At 39.9% G+C, this 27,799-nt stretch overlaps 1 protein-coding gene across 1 annotated transcript in view; it reads left to right on the top strand.

The window, feature by feature from the left end:
• rnd2 (Rho family GTPase 2) overlaps positions 1-27,155 on the top strand; it is a 33,624-nt gene extending 6,469 nt beyond the window's left edge. Inside the window, exons 3-5 of the mRNA XM_079252410.1 lie at positions 19,354-19,463; positions 22,742-22,876; positions 26,028-27,155. Of these exons, the coding sequence (XP_079108536.1) occupies positions 19,354-19,463; positions 22,742-22,876; positions 26,028-26,297 (515 nt within the window). The 3' untranslated portion in view covers positions 26,298-27,155. The remainder of the gene's footprint in view (positions 1-19,353; positions 19,464-22,741; positions 22,877-26,027) is intronic.
• The last annotated feature ends 644 nt before the right edge of the window (positions 27,156-27,799 follow it).

Below are 27,799 nucleotides of genomic sequence, written 5' to 3'. Positions count from 1 at the left end.
TGGCAACTGTCCAGGGTGTAGCCTGCCTCCCACCTGCTAAGTGCTGGGATAGTTTTCAAGTGGTAGAGAAAATGAATGAATGAATGAAAATGGAGGAAAATGGTTGTCTCAATAGTTATTAGGGCCTGGCAGATATGGATTATTTAAAGCAGATTATGATATTTGACAGAAAAAAATTCTGATAACTGATTAATCACCCAAATAATTTCCATTCATCCATCTCCTTCAAATCTTACTCCAGTTCTGGGTCACGGGAAGCTGAAGCCTATCTCAGCAATCATCAGGCAAGACCCCAAATAAGTTAAAAACAAGCGGAAACCTCTGGTGGTTAAAGTGAAGCCTATGCGGAAGTGCATAGAACTGCAGTTCCCACTTAATCCGCTAGGGGCTCCAAAACTGAGCAAATCCCCATAGACTCCCATGTTAAAAAGACCAACTTCACAGCAGAAATAAACATGTTTACAGCCTGGTTCAAAAAACTATTTTAGGTTTAATAGGTCAGGTTTACCTTCATGACAACTGTGGGGGGAGTGAATTTTTTTCTAACTCACTCTACTTTAAAAGTAACTTAATCTAGAAATTCGGCACCTTTAGGGACATGTCCTTTTGATTGAGAGGTACACAATCTCTCGCTTCAAGTAAGAAGAACGTAGAACAATCACAGTTTTTAGCAGGTTAACAACATGACTTAGCTTTAGCACGCTTACCTCCGTTAGCTAGCTAGCTCTTGTTATCTCTGGGTTAACTCAGTTAGCTCTTAGCTACAGGCAGCTCAGAGTTCGCTCGATGTCAGTCATCCACCATGACGCTCACAGCCCCCCTCCCAGCGCCACCTCTTTGCCCATATATGTATTTTCTGGGCGAGACGACACGCATACCCCTGCCAAAATGGCGATGGTAGGAACCGCCCACCGAGCTTCAATTCAGCTCTTCAGAAACCTATGGGTGATGTCATGGAGGTTCTGTCCATCTTTTTTTTAATACAGTCTATGGTTAAAAAGCATATGATGAATAAATAAAGTATTTTTTGATCCCTTCACTCCTTAATGTTCACACTCACTAAAATGCCAGAGGAAAATGTTTCTCTGTGTTTTTCCATTTTTTTGGACAATAATAAACAGAATAAATTTTTTTCAGCAAATGGTTGAGATGTTAAAAATAAGAAGTTAATAATAATAGCTATAACAATGGTGGAATGACTGAAATTGTAGTGTTATAACAAACATACCCAATCCAATTGGTGTAGATGGCTCAGGAAGGTTTGTTTCCACATTTTTGTTTTTAAAGAAACGTATCAAAGTCACTACAAATTTACCTCGACCAAGTGATTTTTAACCCTTACAACAACAAAGATATCAATTGCAGGCAGAACATTTTACTGTTTCACAATATTTTGTCTGGTAGTACTTGTTTGAAGGAATTTTCAAGTACCAGAACATGCAACAAAGCATTCAACTTCTGGCTACCTGCTGAACTGATGAATTTATCTTTACATTTAGGCTGGCAGAGAAATCAGCTTTTATGATCAGAAAACATGGCAAGAATTTCAGAAGCATTTTATATGGATGCAAGTGAGCTGATGTGTTGTGTTTTAATTGAATCGTAGCACTTTTGACATATACATTCTGTACTGATTCAGAAGAAGAGAAAGATTTGATCAAACTTCATCAAATATACCTGAACAACATGTTGTTTTGAGCCTTTTGACCATCGAGACATAACAATCCTTAATTCTTTCAGAGACCAACAAAACCATTGCACCAGCTACAGTCCTGTTCTGTCTTGCTACTGTTACTGCTGCTATTTGCAAGTCTTTCCTGAAACCCATCCTGTCACCTGACTCCCACAAATACTTTAAGCATGCACAGGAAGAACACACACGACAGGAATGAATGCATGATTCTTTTTTCCTGTTGATCAGATCATGGAAAGTTTTAAAAAACACCCCTCTTTATTGCATTAAATATGAATTACAATTGAGTTCGATCAGACAAGTTCTGATTGGACATTCAGTTAGATCAAAAGTTTGACATATAAGCACAGCCAATCTGCTGCATTGGTCTGGACTGTTGGATGGATTTGTGTGAAATTTAGTAAAATTTCATTTACAAATTTACTCAGTGACTCAATGATCCCCAGATAATCCATTTATTTATGTCAATATAAAAGAATTGGAGGGAAATATCTTGATTGGACTGACAAAAGACTTAGAAGCTAGAACAGACATATCTGATGGTGAACATATGAAGCACCAGCTTGTTATTGTTGACATCGCAAGCATGTGAGCATATGGATACCGTTCAGATCAAAGCATCTTTACTGACATATGAACATGGCTGCTGGTTTGATGAAGCATGAAAATGCATGTCAGGTGGAACATTTTTGTACTGTGTTCGTGAAAGAAACCAGCATACAAATTTAATGAATGTTCTCATATCCAGCTGATGTGTGAACCAAAGAGCAGCTGGAATAATGCTGCTGGATTTGTGTCCGCCCTGTTGGACGCTTGCAACAGTTTGAAATACATCTGGAGCTTTGTGCCAGACCTCTAACTTCCATACACAGATGCTAGAATGTTTGTAAGAGTATTTTTGGACAGTGTGGTTACCGTTCTGTCCTCCTGGACTTTATGAGCTTGATAACAAAGTAGCAGAGAATGCATATCTTCTGGCTGCTTAATGTTCACCACCTGGCGTCAGGTTTGGGATGCGCCTGCTGTCTCTCTGGCGGGCTTCATTTTAATCCCTGAGACTAAAGTCAGCAGTTAAAGCAACACATAAATCAAACTGCAAAGTCAACTGGTAGCTGCAGAAAAAAGGGATGCATGCATTCCTCATTTAATAAATAACTATGATTATTTTTAAATTCCAGTGATGAATCATAACTAATCTTTTCCCGTCCTTTTCCCTCCTTTGCAAATAGTTGCCAGCTCACTGCACCATGACTCTGAGCTGATTTGTGTGACATTGTGAAAATGCTGAAAGACTGCTGGCAGTCATGGCTGCAGGTGCTAGATGTCTAAGTTCTTCAGAGGCAGTTTGTGAATCAATCTCTTATATTACGTTGGATAAAACAACAACAACAACAACAACAACAAATAAATCTGGGTTAGCAGAGTTTTTAGAAGAGATGATGAAACTAAAACTGGAAAAAAAACATCAAAAGAGAGGGATGAGTTGCATTTTTTGTATATATTATCAATTATATCTGTTAATCATCCATTGTTTTCTTGTCTATGTGCTCTGTCTCTGATAAGTGATGGTGGAGCATTGCACTGTGGCCACCAGCAGACAGGGCAGTGCGGGGGGGAGGGGGGGGGGGGGGGTGTAGTGGGCAGATGTGTAATTACCACAGAGGATATCTGAGAAACATAGCAACAAACACGCTCACAAACACTTCTACTCACACACTGCTGCATGCGCCCACATTTCTATCTACTTTTAAATGCATACAAAAAGTTCGGAGTAGCCCACATGTCCACTCACCCATAAACAATGAAACAAGCACTTCTGGGAGGCCCCAGAGGATGTAACTCCATGTTCCTGCTGACCTCTTATTTCAGTCAGATGAGCCCATAAAAGTGTCCATGGATACGGTTCTGAGTTAAGACACATTCTTTCACCACATCTCAGCTTCCATTTACTGTCATCTTAATGCACAGCACCAGACAAAAGTGTGTAATCTACTTAAACGTCGTCTCCGCTGCTGAACGGCGCTGCTCGCCGCTGATAGGCTGCACTTAGCTTTTACTTAGTTAATGTCCCATTGTAAAAATCAAAGTTAATAGGGAGTGAAGATTAACTGGAGGGGTTTAAAAGAAGACTTTCGGTGCAGTGTTAAGAAAAAGGAACATTTAAGGATTTTGATGGTTTACACATCAGAAACTGTCTTCAGCCTTGTTATATAGTGCTTTTGCCAGAAAAGACTTTCGTCTCTTCAATGACTGACAAATAATAGACAGATAAAAATGACTTGTACTGTTTAAAGCGAGCATAAAAAAAGAGAAATTCAGAGAGGAAAATTAAAAAGGACTTCGTTGTTATTCACAAAAGTGAATGCACATTTTTATCAAAAGAAATTTGTTATTGAATATTGTCTCCAAATGTAATCAGTCTTTATTCTTTGCTTGTTATTTTTTTTCCTAAATGCTTTGCCAATTTATGTCCCGCTGTGTCCAAAAGTAGATTCAATTAATTTCAAATAGCCAAAAAATAAGGCTGTGCAAGCAACAAGAGTGACCCACACATGTGCCTTTGGGGATATTGCTGGAGCTCTTGGTGGCTGTTTTTCCATTAAAGCTGTTTATTAAAGCAAATTGAGCAAAATTGGACGGGTTCTATTTGATTTGATTCATTTTCTGATCATTAAAAATCTTGATTGTGTATTTTAACCAGGTAAAATTTCAAGTAACAATCCACACGTGTAAAACTATGTCTCCCAAGGCTACAGCTCAGACTTCAGACGGCTATGTTTTTGTGACGGACTACCATAAACTCATCACGGATTTCTTTATGATTGCTGGCAATTGGCACGATGAACCTGCAAAGCACAGACAACACAGTTTTCATGCATTTTATGCAGTCACTCTTAGGTATATGGAAACTGGGCAATCAGAAGAAAGTGGGCTTTTTGGAAGAGAGGTCCTAAAGAAACTGAAACTAAGGTGATGTGTTTGTGACTGTGAGGAGAAAACACTTAAGGGAGACAAATTTAACCATACCGACCCCTGATAAGTCAATAGAGAACTACAAATGAGCATAATAAATCCTCTCAAATCTGAGCTATCTGGCTCTACATATTGGTTTCCAAACAAAAAGTCATTACAAAAGGAACGACAAACTCAAAGAATAGATAAGAAGGAAAATGTCTAAGCACAATACGTCTGACTGCATGCATATTTGTGCTGGCATGTGCATGATTGAGTGAGTTTGTGTATGGGAATTCTTACAACTCTGAGCTTGTGACCCTTCCTATTGTCTCCCAGCTGGCTTGAGGCATAATGAGGGCTGTTGAAGGGCGTATGGGTGGGAGCAGGGGCACCATCGAGCTGGAAAGTGCATCTGCTGCCCCGAGCAATAAGCAGAGAAACTGGGGGAGTAAAGAGGTGAGAATCAGAAGTATGGAAGGCATGGGTGGGCTACCCTAAGAGCATGTTGAGTGAGCAAAAAGTGCTCGCTGGATTGATAACTAGAAAAGGGGACAAAGGGGGTAGACAGAAGGAGAAGTGTGCATCTGTGCTTTTTCCCACTCCCATCCACCACCCCACCCTCGGAGGCTTTGTGATGTGAGTAAGGTTTGTCGGTGGCACCCTTGGGACCTGACCTACTCTGGTCCTCAGGGAGGCAGACACACAAATGTTGCCAGCAACACTAGTGCAGTTTTGTTACACACTGTTCCCTCAGCTGCATATGGAAATACTAAAAAAAAAGTCCTGTTGGGTATTTAGTACAGTCCTGTTGAAGCTGTATTAATAGGTGGAGGAAACACACCTCTTAATTGTGCAAGCTGCCTTCTTTGACCTTAAGAGAAATGATCGATTGCACAGAGCAGAGGAAGCTGTTGACACATCTAATGCCCTTGAAGATACCTCACTAGTACGACCAAAGACACTAGGAGCTTTCTTATTTCAATATTCTAAGCTTTTTGTTACTATTTTCATGTCATATTTGCAGATCAAGTGTCTTGACAGGTCTGTGCTCGGCACATTCTGCTGTTTGATCTGCAACAATCTGTAGAAGACAAACTACTGTGTTACTTGGAACAGAAATGTGAGCGCATGAACATGTAACCTCCAGCGCTGCTCATGCACTTCAGCAAGACACAAACTAATCCACCTTGACGCTTAACCACAAATTTGTTCCTATTCACTTGCAGCTGCAGGAGCAGCAGCAGCGGATGCCTCAGTCATCCAGGCACACAGGAAACCCACCCAGGGATCTGTGGCTCTATGTGTTTTCTCGGGGTCCGTTCCCCCTGCTCGGTGCAACAGTAACCGATGCTGCGCCAGCTTTGATCAGCTTACTTCAAACAGCCACATTGACTGGTTCTGCCGCTCCCAAAGCTAGCGCTCAGTCCCTCAGGCCCCCCACCTCCTCAATAGCAAAAACCCTCTCAGCATCCATCTGCAGCCCATCCGAGCATGAGAAGATACAAGGAGAGAAGCCGTATTTCACCTCCATCCTTCACCCCCCACCTGCACCTTGCTCACACACACTTGACAGATCCCATCATTTATGGATGACTTTATTTATAAACAAGATCCAAAGCGCTCCTTTTCTCGCTGCTGCTGCTGCTTTTGTGGCAATAAAATTGCACTTGAAGTGGTGCCATGTCTCCCTGGTGACCTCCCTTGGAGATTGCAAAGTGGCTTGGGTATAGATAGCACTATGATAGGGATGTGTTTGGATGGTTATACACTGGAGGAAGTGGAGTTGATGGGCTTTAGGTGTCCTATTCCACTTGCAAGTTTTTTCTTTCATATGCTTGTGCAGCCGCTGACTGAATATTCTCATTCCTTCTTTCATATCAGACTGACAGCTGAGGACAGAGAAGTGCCGGTCACAGTGTTATTACAAGTTTTAATGAAAATTTTAAAGTTGGGAGACAAGTTTCAAAAGGGGAGTATGAAATTGAAAGATGTGTTGAAGTAGAAATAAAGGATGTGATTACCTTTTGCATGAAAATATAGAGTTGAACACCGTGTGTATGTATGGCGGTCTTTGGAAAAAGTTGAAAGCTTTTCTAACTGGGAATCATTTGACAATCACTAATTGTTAAAAGAATTAGAAGGTCTGTAGAGGTCATTTTTAATGCTGGCAGCTAACTTCTTAACAACTCTAAAAATAGTTAATTGCAAGATGAAGATGCTTTTAATGAAGTTCTCAAATTAAAAGTATTGGTGGGAATACAGTTTTAGTTTTTATTAGTATGTTTTATGATTGTGGAATAGTTAAAAAACAAAACAAAACAAAAACCAGAACCTTTTCATATTGTTTAAACCCTACTGCTGAACCAGATTTTCTCACTTGGGCACCCTTTTTTGATTCTAATTAATTCTAATTAATTCTAATTCTTGCATCCTGTTTCTTCTCTGAGCTTCATCCAGACAGTACGAAAACATAGTAAACAAAGTTGTGAAGTGTGATTTCTCAGCCTTGACACGCTGCAGGGCAACGATGGCCCTCCAGAAATGTGCATAATGAATGAGTATGCCATCAAACGCATCATAAGCACAAAGTTTTAATGCCAGAAAGTTAGTGTTGCTTTAATATACTTCAGATAAAAACTTGTTCTATCTACAGCTACAGCTAGCATGGATCTTTATTGCTCATAATGTCATAACAAACTAAAAGAAATGAAAATTTATTATTTCTTGCTGTCTTATGGGCCACTTTAGTTTTCCTAAATGCTCACTTGAGGGATTCTCAAGTCACATGTCTTCTGGATGCTACTTATCTTCTAAAAGATAAAACTGAGAGTTAATCACACAAACTGCATGCAAAGTTAGTAAATACTTCACCGTTGCCACCGCTTACTTGATGTGGAATGCAGCACAGTAAGCGGAAAAAAACATTATCATTTGAGAATCAGAACAAAATGCGCTGTAATGATCCCAGAATGGGAAACTGAGGTGTTGCAAAAGCAAGAATGAGATGCAAGAGTATATTAAATAACTATAAATAGAAAATAAGCCTAGAAAAAAATGTGATGCAAAAAATATCTGTACAATATAAAACTTATATTGGGGTCAAATTGGGAAATATGGGATTGAAGACAAGAAACGTGCAATTAGATTGAAGATGTATAATAATGAGGTGCGTTGATGTAAAAACTGAGCTAAACAAGAGTCAGAAGTGTCTGACAGAGAAGACCTGCTTTACAATGTTATTGTCTGTGGCAGGAATGGTCTCCAGTAACATTTACTGTGACACCAGATTTGAGACGTGTCTCCTGGAGAAAGGAGTCAGCTGTCTGTTCAGTGTGCTCTGCAAAGGATGGTCATGGTTATCCATGATATTTTTAAGTTTGTTCTTATCGCTGCCTTTTATGCTGCTCCCAGTGAGACATTGACAACGACAAACTGCTACAACATCCAGCTTTTTATTGCAAATGTTTAAGGAGCTTCTTTATGGAAAAATAGTTTTTTCATCCTCTTTTTCTGCACAGCCACGCTGTTGGCATTCAGAGCATTCACACACCAGGTTTTAGTAGTTCTTCACCATAAAGAAATGCATTTTTTTGCATTCTCCAGGATGCAAATAGGAACTTCATTTTTCCAGAAAGAGTAATTGTGTAAAATTTCAACTTTATTCACATTGTCATCTTATATTTATTGAAGAGGTGCCCAACAAGCAAGCCTGTGGCCACAAGAAAGAATTTCCAAGTGACTGAAGGTGGAACTTATTGTGAGATAATTTGTTAAATTGCATTTCTAATTTTATAATGCTTTTTCCTTTTAGTTTTTTTTACTCACTCGTAATGTTAAAGCTGTATAATGAAGACACATGACCAGGTCAACTCTGTCTTTATTCCAACATACAACACACCACACGCTATGCATTGTGGGAAAACTAGGCTTCATGGGAGACGTAGTCCTACTGCTACAAAAGCAACAAAACTGGACAAGATAATTCAATAAGCTACTCCCTCCGTATTAGGAAAAGATAATAAGTCGGATGTAAAATCTTGGTTATCATTAAAAGTAAATTATTCTGTGATGGAGTTTTGGCGACACTGAACCTCTTTTAGTTTAGATGTGCCTGAATTTTTATAAATCCCAACTTGACAGATGAATAATGTGCAGAGGTGTTGAAAGTAGAAGTAGAAAGTAGATGTCCTGTCCAGCAGCTCTTTCCAACCAGTCACTAAACCAGGTAAATTTAATGAGCTCAGCTCCACTGCAGGTAGATGAGCCTGTTGGTGAAAACACCTGTTCTAAATGCGTCAGCAGATCCAAAAACCTGGCAGGACTCCTACTTTAATTTTACTACTTCTGCTTTGGACACTTCTGGTAACATGATGGCAAAAAGTTATGCAACGCGCCAGGAAATTTGCCACACAGAACTGCCAGACAAATTGTTTTTGGAAAGTTCTTGAAAAAAGGCAGTCATTAAAAAAAGATGGAATTTTTTGCTTCTCAATTTTAAAATAAATTTTTTGTTAAAAAATCAAAAAAAATTTTTATTTCCAAATTTAATTAATTTTATTTCCAAATTTCCTAAATTAATCCACTATTAAATTTTTGTTGTTTTAATTGTTTTTATTGATTTCGCTGTCACACCCCTACTTGTCTTCTTGGGCATTACAGCAGCAGAATGATGGTCTGGCTACTGTGTTGTTTTTCACAAATTGAAATCAAGAAAAATAGCGAGCAAAAAAAAGTTTTAAGATTTTTTTGTTTTTAATCTGCAAAAATCATTATTATCGGAGAATTGTGAGAATCGTAATTTAAATCGAATCTGCACCCAAAAAATCTGAATTGAATTGAATCGGGACAAAAGCATATCGTCACAGCGCTAGTGTACAGTAAAAAGTTAACACAGTCCAACTCTTGTTATCATATGCAGATATCATACAAGTGGTTCTGGACTGACTGCCTGCTGCAGAGATCAAAGCCGAATCAATGTTTGGCACGACAGTATCTCACCAATTTGATTGTGTAACCATGTTAATATTTGATTCCAACTTCATTTGTGGTCACTTTTTAAATATATTTTATCTGTTGTCCCATTGAAGCAAGAGCTGCTTTGTCAACCTTGGCTTTTCCTACAAGCCTCTCTTCTCTTTAAAAATACAGAATTCTTCTGAGATACATTTTTACTTATTTATTTTTTATACAGATATAAAATGAAAAGTATCTGCACTGAGATATTGAAACCAGCTGGGGTATAAAAACACACAATATTCATATTCATCTGGCTTATTTTCAACTTTGCCTCTAAACTGCTTCCAATGATTTGACTGCATCCACCGGTTGTGGTGAACTTCAGATAAAAAAAATAAATAAACAAACAGCTTGTGCGTGCGTTCTCTGAACAGCAAAAGCAATCATTCACAGCTTCTTGTTCGTGCCACGTAAACAAACCCCAGCTAGCGTTTGCATTGTGACATCCAAACACATGAGCATCCCCAAGGAATTAAGGTTTCCACAGTTGTAGACTGCCACACAACTCTCTAGTCTTTCCTCAAACAGCTCACTGGAGAAAACCAATGTAAAACTAGACAAGGGGTGTGTGTTTAGATCAGCAGAAGAAGTGAGCGACAAAGAAGAATAGCGATCTTTCAAAGGAACGCGCAGCATGAACCAGAGCCCGAGACAGACACAGAGATCAGACAACAGGAGATGAAATGCATAGCAGTTACTCTGGTGGGATGAAAGTGTGTGTGTGACTGTAAAAGAGGGGCTGGGATTGAGGGGAACAGAGAGAAGGCACATTTTGCCATCTCTATACCCCTGAGATGTCTTGGAAAGAGACAGCAGTGTTTCTGCTCTGTCCAATCTCAGTGCTTTGGTCATCCTTGCTTCATAAACCTCCAACTGGACAACAGATGTTGGCATCAACTTGACACTGTGGAGATTCATGAAAGGTCCATCAAAGGGTGGACTTGCTGCGTAGGGAACGTGCAGGGATCAATATCTCCAATGCAAAAAGCCGTGGACATAAAAGGTTAATGGCCATTTAACCCTGTGTCACATCCTCTGTCCTGGCTGCATGCTAATGCTTTTATAAACTTGACACAGTTATCTACTTATTTAATATTTTTGTCCATGTGTGCAGGCATGTGGGGTCCTTTAAGTTAGACTGAAAGAGCACTCACAGATATTAGTTCTTAGGTCTGAGATGAGGCCAGCTGGAGTAGCTTCATTACAGGTTTTTTAATGACCCGTTTCACTGGACTGAGTTTATATTTCACTGACTGGTTCATCGCCTCGAGCTGCCCCTGTAAAGCTTTAGCAGCGGGGCTGTGCTGAGCATATCAACACTAAATGGTCTGTTTATGTTTCGTATGCTCTAACATATTGCAGACAGTCTGACCCAGATATAAAGCCATGAGTTTTGCAGTTTCAAAACTTCATCTATGATACAATAATTTTCCAGTTGCAGAAGTCTAGAAAAAATATTACACTGCTTACAGCAGGAGTGTCCGGCTCCGGTCCTCGAGGGCCACAATCCTGCAGGTTTTCCATGCATCCCTGCTCCAACACACTTGACTCAAATTATCAGTCATTGTGCAGAAGTTCATAGGCTGCTGGATCCATTCAGTGTAAGTCAGGTGTGCTGGAACAGAGATACATCAAAAACCTGCAGGACAGTGGCGCACAACAACCGACTTTGGAAGCCCCTGGCTTACAGCATACACGGCAACACCTGCGCCCAACAGGACTTGCAGCAGTTTCTCTTATCTATGATGTCTTCTGTTGTTTGATTTCTTGGTTGTGTTGTTCTCCCTCTCAGATGGATAAAAACATCTGCTAAATGACAGTACAATAGAATTTAACTCAGACAAATTGTGAATCTTATTGGCTTATGATCTTTTGGTATAATGTAGCTTTAATGAATGCAACAGTGATGCTGCCAGTGCCTAGCTACTGTAGATGAGATCCTGAAACTAAGGGGTTATAAAAACATGTGCAACCAGTTCATTTCAGTAAAGACAAATTAAGCAAAGTCTTTGACAAGCAGACCTGTTTCTATCAACTTGGACACAGTTAGCTCTTTGTTGCAACACAAGTGATATTAGGATGAAGACTGAAGATGCATTCTTTAATCAGATTGAAATGGACCATTTTCTCCTTTAATAAATAATAGGCTTAATAGGCTCAGTTTACCTGTATTCAGATTTGTTATCATTTTTATGGTTCTAGCCCAGACATAAGTGAGAGACAGTGGAAAAACCTAACATGTAGCCAAGTTACAGTAATGAAGAAAGCTTTTTGGACTATTTTAACAGCCAGCTATTATTCCAGACTGCTGTCACGCCCTTGAGTTACTTCTAAATGGTTGTTATTCCAGAAAAAAGAGGATATAAACCAGCGGGTGCTTTGCTACCGTCTCACAATTGGGTAATGTTATTCCTCTGCACTGTGGGGGCAACACCAGAGAAAATGATAACAATTCTGTCCTCAGAAATGGAGTTTTCTGCTCAACCAAAAACAAGGCTATGAGCTTAAATCAAATTGCTTAAAAACACAAACAGCTGCTCAATACAACTCAGATTTTTTCAAATGTGAGGTCATCGTTTAACTCCTCCAATCATTTAAGGACTGAATCAGCATGTTAGCTGTATTGATAACGACTAAATTAACAGAAAATCTTTTTCTTTATGCAGTTTGTCCTTCTTGCTGGTGCAGCAGCTGAGCATCCCCTTCACAACAACCACAGTCATGTTAAGTGCAAAATTCAACTCATAATTTTTTGTTCCCCCAAATCAAATCAATAGTTTGTGTGACCAGATTCAGTAAGATTATTAAAAACCACATCTTGAAGCACCTCAATGTGTCTCGTGAATGTCAGACTGCAGAAATGACTAATGGTTCAGTTAGTGGGGGAATATTACTGTATAAATTTGCTCAGGTCAAGAGACAGCCAGCAGACTTCAGGCACAAGAAAATAATAAATATTTTTGCAGACGCAGGGAAAATGCAAAGAAACAAGAGGATATTTCACATAATACAAGACTACGCACTGACATGATCACACAACGGATACCCAGTACAATCTAACTGACTTCATTTATGCTGGAAATGTGAAACAGAAACTTTTCTGAGTTTTCTCAAAACAAATCCAGATACTTTAGGTAGGTTTGTTGTGAAACTTTCTGATTTTTGCTCATCTTAAAGCTGCTGAGTATGAACAGAGCAAAAATATTTTAGATGTTACATAAATATACAGTATAAGATTAAAAAAGAAATACATCCCTCCCATTTCTCTATTTGTGTGAAACCTTATTTATTGTTTATATACCAGGTGTTTTTCTTCATCCCCCTGAGTGTGAGTTGTCAATTTGTGTTCTTGGAAAAAGGTCAGTGGCTGCTGCTAGATATGTGGGAGCAAGATTGCTTTCTAGATGCGAGACTGTTGAAGAAAGTTTTGTGCAGGTTTATACTGAAATAATGAAACACACGCTGTGTTGTAAAGAAGAGTGGCACTCTGGGTCAAAGGAAACCCACCTCATCCCAAAGGACGCCTCTGCAGTTGTCGGTGCTGATCTCTGTTTGAGTATAAACTTGATTGAGGAGATCGAAGTCATAGCAGTTGGCGACGCAGACGGGAACCCTGATAATGAAGAGCCTGCTCCACCTCTTCAAAAGCAGAGCACAGGCTCTTATCCTCTCCTTTAGCACCTCCTTTAATCACCAATGCACCAGAGTGCCTCCATGATCCCCTCAAACCTCTGCTCTCCTCTTCCAAACTTCCTTTCAGGGTCTCACAATGAAGCTATTTGCATCCCTCCAGGTTGCTATGATACTCTGCCAACCCAACTTGAAATGTTTTACTTGTACTTTGAAGGTGGATTTTTAAGAGGGAAACAGCTGCAGGAGAACAGAAAAGACATAGAAACTTTTCCTTAATTTGGTGATTTGGTGACATTTCAGAGGGTGTTCTGTTGCCCTGCGTTGTGTAGATGACTGTTTTTCAGAGCGCCTATAGGGCCTAATGAGGCTGTTAGTTGCCGTTGACTCCCTGCCATATGTGCACGATCACATCAGAAAGCCCTGAGGCAAAGACTATTCTGTTCCCCTCATTCATAACCTTTTGCTTTTCAGCTGCGTCTGCAATGAGCAGGCAGTAGTAATAGAAAAGAAAATCCTGCTGTGATGATACAGATTAATGCAGAGAAAAACTGTAAGGCTTCGTTAGATTGAGAGTCGCGCTCAGTTGCTCAGGATCCCCGACGAAGCTTCTTCATCAAACAGCACCATTTGTGTTTTATTGTTAAGTTTATTTTATGTCTGTCATAAAATGAGGCTCTGTCTCCCAGAGGAGCATTTGAATAAGCAGTTAGAGAGCTGCTCCAGACAGATTTTCCCTGTGGGGAACTTGATGTGTCAGGGGACAGAAGGCATAAATGAAGTCATACGACAAACCCTCAAGCCTTATTACTGTACATTAGCGCTCCACTAAGTTCCAGCCCGCCTCAACATCCACTGGGATATTTCTGGCCTTTGATGAAGCTCGACTGATGGCTTGAGCTCCCACCTATGTCACCTCTTCTCGGCAGAGACTTCAGTGTGATACTGCAGGGTGGGCTTAGCGCTAATAAGCCCCACAGAAATAAAGGCAGATGAATCAGGCCAATGTTAACTCCTGAGGAGGTTTAATGAGGGGTGTTTTTAATGCCTTTCCTTGGCAGAGTCCCTGCTCCTTACCAGCCATGGTGGTTTTTAATGGTTTCTGCCAGGCTGTGTACCCCTCCCGCACCCTCCTGCCCCATCCATCTCATCCCGCCTCTGTCTGAAATTCAATTGACCTTTTGTTCCACCTCACAATGAATGGGCACAGGCCAGCTCCACCAATAGCCTACCCGGAGCTCTCATACCTCTTTATTTGATCTGTCCTCCTGTGTCCAGTGCTTTCATCACCTACCTAAACACCCACTCCAGCCCCCCCACCCCCACCCCCTCCTCTCCTCTCTGCAGCTACATCATCTTTTATCACTGGTTATGTGTTCTTGCCGGGGAAACCACTCTCTCTCTCCCCGTTCCTCGACTCCTAATGTTTTGGATTTTATGTTTATTGGAGCTTATTTTTGCCTGCTTGGCTTGCATCAAACGTCACATTTCTCCTCTCTTGTCCCTCAGTGGACTTTTCCCTTGACTTTGCCAAAGTGCTGATGTAGCCCTGCTGTCACTCAGAGAAGAAAGCGCTCCAAATTGCTGTGCTGTGACGAGACCAGTTGGGACCGTGACCCGCCAATCATTTTGATCTTTGGGATTGACAAATGGATCCCAACGGCCTTATTCTAGTTTCTAATTACATCTTAAATGAATGCTGTCTCAACTTTCCCCTACACGACGTATGTCCCTCTTTCGTATAGATTCTCCTTTAATTCATTGATTGTTTCCCTCATCAGCTTCTACACCTTCCTCTCACCCTGTAGTCAGTCATTAAATCTTCTTTTCTTCCCCATTTCCCCCTCCAGATGCTGTTTCTTTTTATTCTCCAGCTGTATAACCTTGGTGCAGATCTGCAACTCTGTGATACATACCAAAGACCAACTTCAGCAGTTACAGCCCCTCATGTGTGACTACTACTAATCAGAGCTTTCTGTTGTAGAATGTGAGCTTTGCTGACTGTTGGACTTCCTTGTGATTGGGGTTTTTGGTTGTGTGTGTGTGTGTGTGTGTTTGTGTGTGTGTGTTTGTGTTAGTCTTGCTATCTCAGCAGTACAGAACAGTAGCAATCTTGTGCTAATAAGATGAACAGAGGTCTGAGTTCCTCGTAACATCCACTAAGATATAAACTAAAACAAATGCTGTCATCAAAGATTTTCCAGGCACAACTATGTGGAATTGCTTTCAGACTGCACAAGTAATTGAATCTTGCTGCTTATATTCTGTTTTTAAATGCGCAAGGGTGGATGTGCTTCGCCGAACTCCCTGCATAGCATAATCAAATTTGCTTATTTTACCATTGTGTACCAAGAAACTCAAGTCAATAATTACAAAACCAGCTGCTCTTGTGACAAGGAGAAAAATAACTATGATCATCATCTACTTGCTCAATGTGAAATAGAAAGGTTTTGGCAAGGTAAAGTGCTTGCTCTGTAGTCAGTTATTACAGTCATGCATGTGTTATTATCAACGGAAATGCTGAACATGTCCCCACCATCTCTTGAAATGATCTACAGTATTTCTGTCTTCTCTGTATGATGTGTCCAAACCCAGTAACATGTGTTGAAAAGTTCTACATGGTAGAAATTCTCAACATTTTTCTCCAAAATTGTTGAAAAAACGAAGATGATTTAAAATGCCGTAGAGCTAGTGTTTGGTTTGTCCTTTTTACACTACTGTGGAAACATGACAGGAAGGAAAGGTGGTTTAAGCAGAAGAAATTGCACAATTTTTTGGATACAAATAGTTTTAGTTTAAGGCAATAGTTGGTTATATTATATCGTGTTTCTGCTCATAGATTGCCTTAATTACCACACCATGCAGCCTCAGAGAAGTATATGTTAAAAGAAATACATACATATAGTTATATAACATATAGTGGCATACCAGCCACACCACTCCCAGTACAATTCAAGCCCCAAAATTTCAAAACACAACTATTTTTTATGTGTAATCCTCGTGCTTAGAATAAGTCACAGTTGTTTGAACATGACTTAAGTGTGCTTCACTGTAACAGCAATGTAGTTTAACTTGTCAAAATTTAATTTGTTATCTTGAGCTTAACTTACTGTCATCTCGTCAGTTGTTTTGTGTCAATTAACTGGCATCCACTGGTGCAGTTTACAGCAGTGTCATTTTTTTTTTACATTGTTTTGAGATTAAAGGTCAAACAATTAATCTCTTCTTGTGTCAGTTTTCATTCATGCACAACGCCCCTCCAGTTAATCCTATAAAGCCCAACAACACATCAAATACATACAGTTTGAGACATTTTGCATCCCTCTTTGGTAAAAAAAAAAAACCTTGCTTAGAATCCTGTTGAACACAATCTGACACGTCTTTAGCTCGCTAATATATATAGACAAGCAGAAGACTACTTTACAGTCAGTTTGACATGTTACATGGTAATAAATGGTAAATATTGCCCCAAAATTAGTTTCTTATATTTAGTTAAAGAGACAATTAAGGATCTCATATAGAAATAAAAAAAAAAAAACTAGTTTCCATACTACTTTTTATGCTTCTGGTTTTAAAGGGATAGCTTTTTACCGTCTTTTTGCTAACTCCCCAAAATGTGCTTCTGTTACACATATGCATGCAGGCAAACATAACAGTAGTATTCAAAGAATATGTAATGTCTAGTGGTATTAATAATAACTGCATGTAAAAGGTAACAATTACGTCTCTGTTGCATCATAAAAAGAACGTTTTTTGCACTAAAATACAATCGTGATCCTATTTGAAACCCCCTCTTCCTCATGATGATTTTGCAGCTAACAGACTGTGAAGTAGGAATGCTTGTATGAAACATACTCCCCTGATGCTGCCTCTAAGCATAAAGAATACAGAATAATGAATTATATTAATGGTATATTAAAAAAAAAATGTCTTGACTGTTTTAGTTGGAGGACTTGTTGCTCTTTGGCTTTGCAACACAAAGCACTCTGCAGTTCACTGACTTCTTACGTCAGACTTATCTAAGTTTAATGTAATATACGGTCCCTCACTGCTTCCTTCCATTCAGCTTTGCTGAACAATCATAACTTGTCCCCTTCACTGTCCAGCAATGTTAAATTTGATCTATAAATCTTCTTTGACTTTTCATTTTGATCATCAGTTTTAGTATTAGTCAACACTGATTGCTTGAAATAATTTGTATTTTATTTCAAGTCAATTATAATAACTTTGCTTGTAAGATCTAAGCATTATATTGTCCCCTATAATACAGCATTATTAGGTTATTTTGGGATAACTGCTTCTCTGCTGAAAGCTGTTTTTCTAGTTCTAGATCAAAGATTAATTTCTAACAGTGCTGGAAATGAACCAGTTTGACCAGTAATCTACTAGCAGCTATTTAAGCATCATAAATATGCTGTACTGGGTTTAAAGTTTTCGTTCCCAGCTGACCTCTAACTTGCAGAAGATGATATATTTGAGATATGTGAGTGTTTCTGGTGCAGCAATTCTTGGAATGGATGTTTATTTTTGCATTATTCTTCTGTGGCTCCATAAATACCAGAATTATATTTGTTAAAATTTCATTTTTAAAATATAATTTAGTTTAGTTTTTCATCACTGCTTTAGATAGAACGAAAATAAACTCCCAACACCGCCTGATGCTCTTTTCCCCACAACGTAGGTTGCACATTACTGGTGCATAAGAACTGATGTCAAAATAGGATTGAGGCCAAAGTAAACAAATCATGCTTGAAAGCACGCCTCCTGATGACAAAGTGCAAATAGGTAAGCAGACTATAAAACTAGCTTTTCTTATTTGGCGGCATAAAAGGAGCAATTCCTTATTGTGCAGCATGCGATGCTGCAGCTGGCAGCCTGTTGCATTGTTGTCTGTGTGACGGCGGGTCACCACCGGACAGCTTTCTGAATGATGGGGGATGCGAGCCACGTGCAGCCATTGTCGTAGTCTCATTCTATCATCAACAAAGAGACCCCAGCGATGCAAAAACATGCTGTTGTCCTATTGTGCAGGCTCCATTTGCCAAATGAGACAAAGTCACGCAACTCTTTAACAAGCTGTTTATTGTGTCAGATCTAATATGAAACGCTGATGTAATGTGAATCAATCAGATAAATATAGTGTTAGATGTCTCTAACACACCAAAGTGTGAAAATATTTTATTTGATCCACCAATTTCTGCACATTCCTGGTTGTGTAAACTGAAAAAATAGCACCATTCAGCTGCATTTTCATGACTAAGTTTGAGCAGCTGGGGAGATCAGGTTCACACCAGTTCCTCATGGAAGTAGGAAAAAAGATGCCCACATGGCCTCAGCCACAATTCCCTTAGTGCCCAGATATTTTTACAAGTCTCCTAATGAGAGCTGTAGGAAAGGCAGGGAACTTGTGCAAGTTCAGAGGCGCCACTCTGCCTTCAAATGTGATCAAGGTACAAAAATGAACAGCCAGAGAGAAGTGAATCTCAAACAGCCAAAGAAATGTAGAATTTTAAAACTGAGAACATTTACAAAAGAGACAGAAAGAGGGAGAGGCGAGAGAATTAAGGGGTTCAACCTTTACTTTGGCCTTTGTGCTGGCACCCGCCACCACATCAAGATGAGTGCGGATCACGTGCACAAGTCCTCCAGTTCACAGCATACTATAACTCACTTATGTGTGTGCACTTCTCTGTGTAATCCCTCGACATTCCTCGTGAAGCACTGAAGGGAGGTCACAGCTGTGTGGGAGCCCAAGAGAAAATGATACGCAAATATGTATGCATAACTATGAAGATTAAGACTCATTTGCATCTACAGAGTGCGGTCAAGCTGCAGCATGTCCAAGTGCATGTCACGGCGCCTGCTTTAATGTGCTATGCATGTATTACTGACCTTTAGATTACCTTCCAGGGATGTGCAGTGTGTTTTTAATTGACAGAGTTAGCCATATGGTTGGAATGAACATCCTCATGGGGTTAGATTTGGTTAAAAATGCATACTCGCAGGAATTCCTCCGAAGACACCATGACCTAATGCCATATGTTACTGTGTGTCCACAGGTTCTTCTTATTATGACAATGTAAGGCCGCTGGCGTATCCTGATTCAGATGCAGTACTCATCTGTTTTGACATCAGCCGCCCAGAGACTTTGGACAGTGTCATAAAAAAGGTCAGTGTTTCATCCTTTTTTTTTTTTTTCTTAAAAAAAAATTTGTTTTAACTTTTGCTTACAATGCTTGACATCAGCATTTATCTGGTGTGATACAGGAGAACCAACCAGAACATTTTTTTTCCCCCCAATCAGCATCTTGTATTGACTCAGATTTCTGTGCCAGCAGCTTTTCATGGTTCAACAATAGAGCAAATCAGCACAGAGTTTAATGCCTCCTGTTCCTTTATTTCATCAAATTGTCCATTGGTACTTGACCCGCGTCCCTGTGAGAAATGAAAGGTTAGTTTAAAGAGTGAGAAGAGAGGCTTTGCTGCCTAGTGGATTCAAGAGGAATATCAGACACACAAATGATCTAACTGCACGAGGGAAGCTGTAGCAGAGCCTGGCATTAGAAACACTGAAGGTTTTTATGATAGAAAATCTTGGTTTTATGCCAAATGGTGGACCAGATGGTGCCAGTTAAGACAGCTAATTGTAAAAAGGTTATAATATTAGAGTTGAATTTGGCTGTATTAGTCGGGTGGAGTTGTTAAATGTGGTCTATGGCATGTTTTTACAGCCTGTTGGAGGCTGCAGTCCCACATATAAAGAAATACCTGGTGAGTATATTTGTGCAACTTTCTAGGTTTATTTGCATTCATGTGTCCTAAACCTTTAACTAGTCTCTCATCTTGAAGCCATGTGTGAGTATTTACCTTTGAACTGGGAGACAGTTCCCACGACTGCCCTGTTGACGTGTTTAGTGGTCTGATGGGAGCCGCTAAAAATGCCCTTGAAGTTTTTGTAGGTCTAACCCTGAAACAGCATTTTTTTAACCCACGTATATCTTACAAGCCTCAGTGGCTTCTGTCAACAAGGAGGAGCATTGCTGGCATCCAGCTTCAGCTTTTCCCATGAAATGCTTGGCAGGGGTTTGCCATGACCCCTGCCCCCTACTTGTCATCCTGGTAATCCCTGAAACTCCAGGGCTCATAGAAAACCTGTTGCACAATCACCATCCCAAATTAGACTCTTGACCTCCAGGAGCGAGGAGGTCTCAGGGGTTGCTGTGTGACAGCTGGGGGAGGAGAGAGGGTTAAACAATCAAAGCTTTTGAGTGGATGTTATTGGCAGAATAGGAATAGGCTTTAAAGGTTAAAGGTTGTTTTACGCGTGAAGGCTGAACGGACACCCTGACATTCTGCACACGGCATGTGGAACATCTCAGGACTGCCGTGTATTTGGGTTGCAGGAAGGAGAGACTGTTGGTTCAGCTGAGTCTCAGAAGTGACATTTAATCTTAAGATGGTTTTAGAAGGAAGATCGCTCAACCTTTTCTGAGAAGAACTTAAAATAGATTTGTTGAGTCTGTGTGAGGAAAGGGTTATACACTGAAGGTGGTGCAGAAACCTGAGTCAGTATTGCATGAATGTACCAGTTATTTTTTATTGCAATGAAACATTTGTTTCATTGGATTCTGTACATCCAATTTGTATGTTTTCCTCAGTACTAACTACATTACTGTATAAGTGTAGTGTATATAGTTTGTGTTTCGGACATATAAAATGCATCCATTGATGGCAGATATCTTTGATAGTTCTGACCAGTTTTCATGGCCTTTCTTATGCACATTTCTGGAGCTTTGATTGGTCTGCAGGACCCTGAAGCCAAGAAGCCACACTTCACAACTATTTTTTTTTCCTACCATGGAGCATCAAGTGACAGCTGAATTTGGCGTTAAGCCCCACGTCACACACCAGCAACTGGATATCAACATTCTGGCTGATTTAAACATGCACCCTGGCTGATTCAGCAAAGGAATATGATGAAAATATCAGAGAAAATGATGAAAAATAAAGAGAGAAAGTGACAGAGCAAGAGATAAGACAGGATACACCATTTCACTGACTTTTACTGGCTTGAGAGAGCTCAGAAAAGAGACAGGACGCAAAATGTGTGCCGAATTAGCCTTTGTTAAAGTGAGAAACTCTGCTAAAGTTCGGTAGTGAAACTCTCCATCCATCAGCTGAAACACTTGGTTTACCCACCTGTTCTCAGCTGCATTTATTTTGTTTTTATTTTAAAGTCCAAACTTTGTTTCAGTTTCTTTTTAACTCCCATTTTTAAACTTGTTCATGTTAATACTATTTTTAATCTAATGTTCTCGCTTTTCCCGTTTCTTGTTTTTGGTTTAAAAGTCATGCTTCTTAATTTCAAGTGTTTAAATGTCTCTCTAAAGCACTTTCAATCACCCTGTTGTATTGTGCTACACACACAAACTCGCTTTGCCTCACCGTGCTTTTCATTGAATTCTCTCTACAAATCAAATGTTGTCCATGCCACGGGCTGCAACACAACCCAAAAGCAAAACCATCCCATCTCAGTGGCGAAGTGGTTTTCTCAAGAAGCTCTGCACTGTTCTTTTCTCTAAACAGACCTTTGGTCATTCTAATGGTAAAAGGGGACAGACACAGTAGCTGCAACATAGAAGGAAAAGAAAGCCCTTGGCTGAATCATCGTCAAGGTGGTTTTTTTTGCCATCAAATTGGGTTTTTATTATTCTTTGTTGCGATCAAAAAAGCGTTCATGCTTAAAAGTTGTGTGATCTTCCAGAACTCACCTTGGCCCTTCTCCAGTTAACTGTCATTTCTTAATTACATCATGAGCTATTTCCACAACCTACAAAACATTTTACTCTCTATTTAAAGCCTTTCCCCACTGTGCAGGCATTAATTAGCATATTTTTCAGAGTGCTAGGCAGCTGCTTAGAAGAGCTTGCGGCTGCTGATTGATGGGAAAAGGTTTGAAGAGTCAGCTTTGAATTTCACATGACTTGGCCTTTCTTAACAATAACTGTAACCAAGTCCTAATCCTCGCAAACCGAGTTTTTCTGAGAGCGCAAATCTCTTGGGAATGTCCAATCTCTTTCACAGCGCTTATTTCTGTTTATTTTTATCTGACTAAGATGATACAAAGTAAGTATCATTTGCAAATCTTGCTTGAAATGCTAAAAAAGAAAAGTTTGCGTTTAATTGAAAGGCTTTTAAATCAGTTTAGCTCCAGTTCTTGCTATTTATTATAGTGCAAACCTTGCATATTATTGTAAATCATGTTCAGCTTCCTGTGACTTCTCAGCAGAGCAAATGTATGTAATAACATGAGGATTCACCTCCCCGAAGCTCAGGCATACAGCACCAGAGAAGCCAGAGGTCTTAACTGTTCCTCGGCAGTTCAGCTCTCATATTTGGCATCAGCGGTGAATTTTGTTGTTTCTCTGTCTATCAACTTCTCCACAGTGGCAAGGGGAGACGCAGGAGTTCTGTCCGAATGCCAAAGTGGTGTTGGTGGGCTGTAAGCTAGACATGAGGACAGACGTCAGCACCCTGAGGGAACTCTCCAAGCAGCGCCTCATCCCTGTCACCCATGAGCAGGTGAGAACAAGGAGACTTAAAGGGAGAGTGATCTGAAGTGAAAGGCGCGGGATGAGAGTTACGTTCCAAGGCGTCTTCCAAATAGAAACCTGGAAGGTGACCTTGCAAAGCAACATTTTACAAAACAGCAACAAATGCAGAAATGAAATCAGAAAAGAAATCCTGCGGTAAAATGTTTGTGTTTCCATCTTGGATCAGTGGTGACGTTATATCTCTTTAGCTCCCTCAGGCAGGGAATATGAGCGAAGGCTCGTGCATCACAGTCAACTACCACATGGCCAGCATAAGAGCTGTGTATTGTGACGAGCTGCTGTGGTTGATGTTTTAACCTACATTTGCTGAAAAGCCATAAAACATTGCTTATGGCAAATGCTGCAGAAAAAAAATAATGACTGTAGAGTTTATGTCTGGGGACACATTTGTTCCTGGAATGAAATATTAATGCAGATTTAGAGGTTTTTCAAAATGCGGCATGAATAGAAAATGGACATTGATAAATGAGAGAGCCTTTTTATCACAAGTCACCATGACCTCTAAGCTGAGGAGATGTGGGATGAAAAGGACAGAAGGTGGTGATAAACTATACATTTGCGAATTTTAATAATTTCTCGCTGCATTTGTTTTGTTGCTCATGTTTAGGACACACAAAAAGTATAGTGCCTTTGTTTTTTTTAGCAACACACAAAAGCCTTCAAAACAATAGAGCCCTTTTTTTGCTCAATAGTGGCAGAACTGCTGGTGAATGAACATATGCTGCCTCCAAAAGATCACAGTGACAAGTCACCCTGCTGATGGAGCTGGGAACCATTTAGACCTCTTCCAATTGTAAGATCGAAACTTTCAGGATACATGAAGAAATCCTAGCAATACAATGTAAGTCAACTAGATCAGGGGTTCACTTCCATTGTTTTCCAGCGGATCAGTTGGTTCACACAATAGTGTAAACACTAATGCTGTACTCTCAATGGAAGAAGACCAGGGTTGGTTGGAGGCTGGCCAAACAGCCCCAGTGTAAATGCATTAAGAACAAACAGCACAGTTTAAATGCCCAAATGCCACATATCACATAAACATCTCATATCAGCTGTCAGGCACAGCGGTGGGAGGGTGATGAGTTTGGCTTCGGCAGTCTCAGAACCTGGATGCCTTGCAGTCATTTAGTCAACTATGGGCTCCTGAAAACAAAAGTATTGAAGTTAAATGAGAGGCTGTCTGACTGATGACTTAAATCTGAGCAAAACTGGGTCGTGCAACAGGACAATAATCCTAAAGCATGGCAGCAAATCTGCAGCAGAATCATTGAAAAAGAAAAGAATCAAAGTGTTGCAATGACCCAGTTAAAGTCCAGACTTCAGCCTGATGGAAGTGCTGTGCAGAAACATGTCTGTAAATGCCAATGAACCGAAGCAATGCTGTGAAGAAAAGTTTTACCTTATTATAGGATCTGGCAGGAACCAGGCATTTTCCTCTAATGGTCTTCTAGACTTTGTACTGAAGAAATGTATAGTTTCTTTTCACATGACTGCATTAAGCAGTTGTTTTTCTTCAGTTCAGTTTCTGTTTCAGACCAAAGTAGCTACTGTTTGCTCAGAAAATGTGAGTTCAACAGAAGTTGATAAAGCTGTCCAAAATAAACATTTTGGTGCTCTAATCCAATAGCCTTTGTTGTTATCCCATTGTTGATCTTAAATTGAATTCCAGCAGATTTGAAGAGTCACCAGCGAGAATGACCACTGGGTGAACTCCAGACATTTCCGCACTAATCTGCCCGTGATTCAATCAAGCTTTTTCCCTTGTCACTGCAATCTCTACCTTGGCCCCCTCCAGCTACCACCACTGAATCTAAAGCTGCTTTTCCACCTAATGAGGGCTTCATTTCTTCCTACATGCGACTCAGTGCACAGTCACGATAGAAATCAAATCACATCCTCTGGGGATGAAAAGCCCTCTCTGTTTTGAAGAACTTGCAATGTTAGGGTTAAAGGAAATGCACTTCCATCTCATCTGTTGCAACATTTTCATGTACTGATCCTGTGTGACTAAATAGCTGACACGGAAACTAGAGATGAGGCCGCATTACACTAAAGCAACGTGTAGGGGCCGAGGGATTTTTAAATTAACTTTGCCTGATTTGATCTTATGCAGACAATTTACAGTCTTAATTATCTGAATGTGTTGTTGCATCACTTAGGGGTAAGCTCTAGAGCCGGAGGCGTTCCGCTAGAGTCTCGTCTGAAATGTCTACATGTACGCAGAGATTTTCTAAACATCAGCCTAGTTGAAAATATGCTGCTCTGATCCAGAATTCAGCAGCCACATTATTAACATGTCAGATAGAGGGGCTTTATTAGTCTCCAGACGTGTAGATCTTTGGCATTTTGCAGATAAAATAAACATCTTAGCCTAAGTACTGTTGCATCTTTTAGGGATTTTAAGCCTCTGATACTGAGATATAAAGTATGCACATGCTTCAGCAAAGGAAGGTTCTGCAATATTTAACTTTCTTTGTGCAGCACTTCAAGCCACGCCTAAAAGCAGTGGTTCTCAACCTTTTTGAGCCACGACTCCCAATATAACACATGGTATGTTGATGTGTGTGACCGCCACCCGTACGCAAAGACCGAGTGACTGAGTTATCAGATGGACCGTCTCGCTGCCGTCCTTCTAACTTTAAGGCTGGAAAATGGGCTGACTTTTCATAAATAAAGACAATAAAGTTGCTTTTGGTGGATTCAGTTCACCTAAATGCCCAAAATCAGTTTTTCTCATGGAATTAATGCAAATTCTGATTTGTTTTTTAACATGGCATGTGTTCTAATTTAGCGAACAATGTGCTAATATCACAGATTTATCTCTGCATTAAAGGTTTCATTTTGACAACCTTGGTAAAAGTCCTAAATATATTTGATAAATGCAGCTATTTATTTTTTCACAATTATCGGGCGATTCCCCCCCCCCCCCCGGAAATCATCTCATGATGACTCATCAAAGACAAAAATGTTGATCTCTTTCTGAAGATTATCTAAATGAAAGCACTTACACAAAATTCTGTCTGGAAGCGGAAGGGATTTTATGTAACGCTAGCAGGTATCCTTCTTCCTACTCTCTTAATCTGCTGTCTAATTACTTTTCATCTGTCTGCATGTTCCAGGGAAGCACAATAGCCCGACAGATAGGGGCAGTGGCCTACGTGGAGTGCACTTCCAAGGTTTCAGAGAACAGCGTTCGGGACGTGTTCCATATCACCACCTTGGCGTCAGTGCGGCGGCCACACAAGCCGCAGCTTAAACGCAGCACTTCCCGCAGAGGCCTGAAGCGAGTGTCGCAGCTGCCTCTGCCACCTCTGCCAGGTCGGACTGAGCAAATGGACCAAGCTCCGGCCATGAGAAAGGACCGGGCTAAGAGCTGTGTGCTCATGTAGAGATCCAGTCTCATAAATATGCAGTATATATGTACATACATAAAACCAGAATTATATTAAAAAAAAAGTCTATTTATTATTTGTTTTCAGTTTTTGTAATTTTTTTTCCACTGCAAAAGAGTGAGTACTAAAAGACAAAACAAAACAGGAATACTACACTCTGGAAAGAAATTATTAGGATTTTTTTTCCATTTTTTGTTGTGTGTGTGTGTGAATATTTTATAAGCTGTTTACATATTTGTGTTGTTTTGAAATGATGGCAAATTGGATTAACCCTCTGGACATGCGGAAGCTGTGATAGTGGAAGTGCCGCCTAGTCCCAGGAATTAAAGTGGAATTAATTTCCTGATAGAGGATGGCACAGCGGCGCCCCGATGGCGTGTGTGCATGCGAGGAAAGCTTGTTGATGCAGGATGTCTGCAAATGAAACTTGTTTTCAAAGACGGTGTTGCTCAGCAGACATGAGGACTACTTGTTAAGCAACGCTGCCTGAAGTCGCTTCCTGTTGCCATATCTGAAAGGAAAAAAAAAAACTGTGGTAATGCTGGAAAGGGATTCCAGAGAAAAGCTGAATGATGACTTATTCAGAGCTTGAAATTAAAACGACTGAAATTTTATGATGGGGGTGTGTGAGCATTTCTGCCACAAGTGCATTTTTTTTTTTTTTTTAAATGTTTTTTTTTCTCTCATTTAACTCCATTTTTTTTTCCCATCAGCTCGTTATGTCAGATCAAGTCACTAAGAAAATGCTGTTGTCACTATTTTAAAGCTGTTTCTTTGTGGAAAGTAAAGTGGTAAAATGTTAGGGCTATTTTGTTGTACTTTCACTGAACTCGAAAATAAAACAGCTTGATTTCACTGGGAAAAGAGGATTTCTGGATGTCTTTTTTTTTAAATGAAATTTTATTAAACATATTAGATGTGACTGGTCTCGTTATACTCAGAATGATGGAGAAAGTCAATCACTTGTGCTTTCTTTTACCATCCTTCAGAGACTATCTATTAATAAGCCTGTTGACTACAAGTCAGAGCACAATGCTATCATTTTAAAGCTTCACCATCATGCGTCAGCTTAACTACTGTTGCATCCTCTAATCAGATATTAAACCATTCACCAGCTGGGCTTAGATGATGGAAGGACAGAGGTCAAAGCTAAGACAAAATATAACATGAAAGAAGGTGCATTTGAGAAATGCTGAGTAAATGTTCCAACTGGAAGATTTCTTTGTCAAATTTAGAGGCAAGATGTAATCAGACATCTACAGAAAATACAAAAAGCCAGTGTTGGCATTAAAGGGTCACACACCAAGATCAGTGTAAATACATATACGTTATACAGATTATACATAGAGGTTTGATACTCCAGCATTTCTTTTATACAAATGTAGAAACTGCATTTAACTAAAATTAACTTAATTTAACTACAAATTTCCATTTCTATTTGCTGTTTCTCCGAAGTTAAAAAAATTTAAAGGTTAAAGAACAGCATTATCAAATAATAA

The sequence above is a fragment of the Telmatherina bonti genome (assembly GCF_933228915.1).
Source record: "Telmatherina bonti genome assembly, chromosome: 14".
In the NCBI taxonomy this organism is placed as follows: domain Eukaryota; kingdom Metazoa; phylum Chordata; class Actinopteri; order Atheriniformes; family Telmatherinidae; genus Telmatherina; species Telmatherina bonti.
Note: the sequence above shows the minus strand (reverse complement) of the source record. Positions and strands in the feature narration are given on the sequence as shown.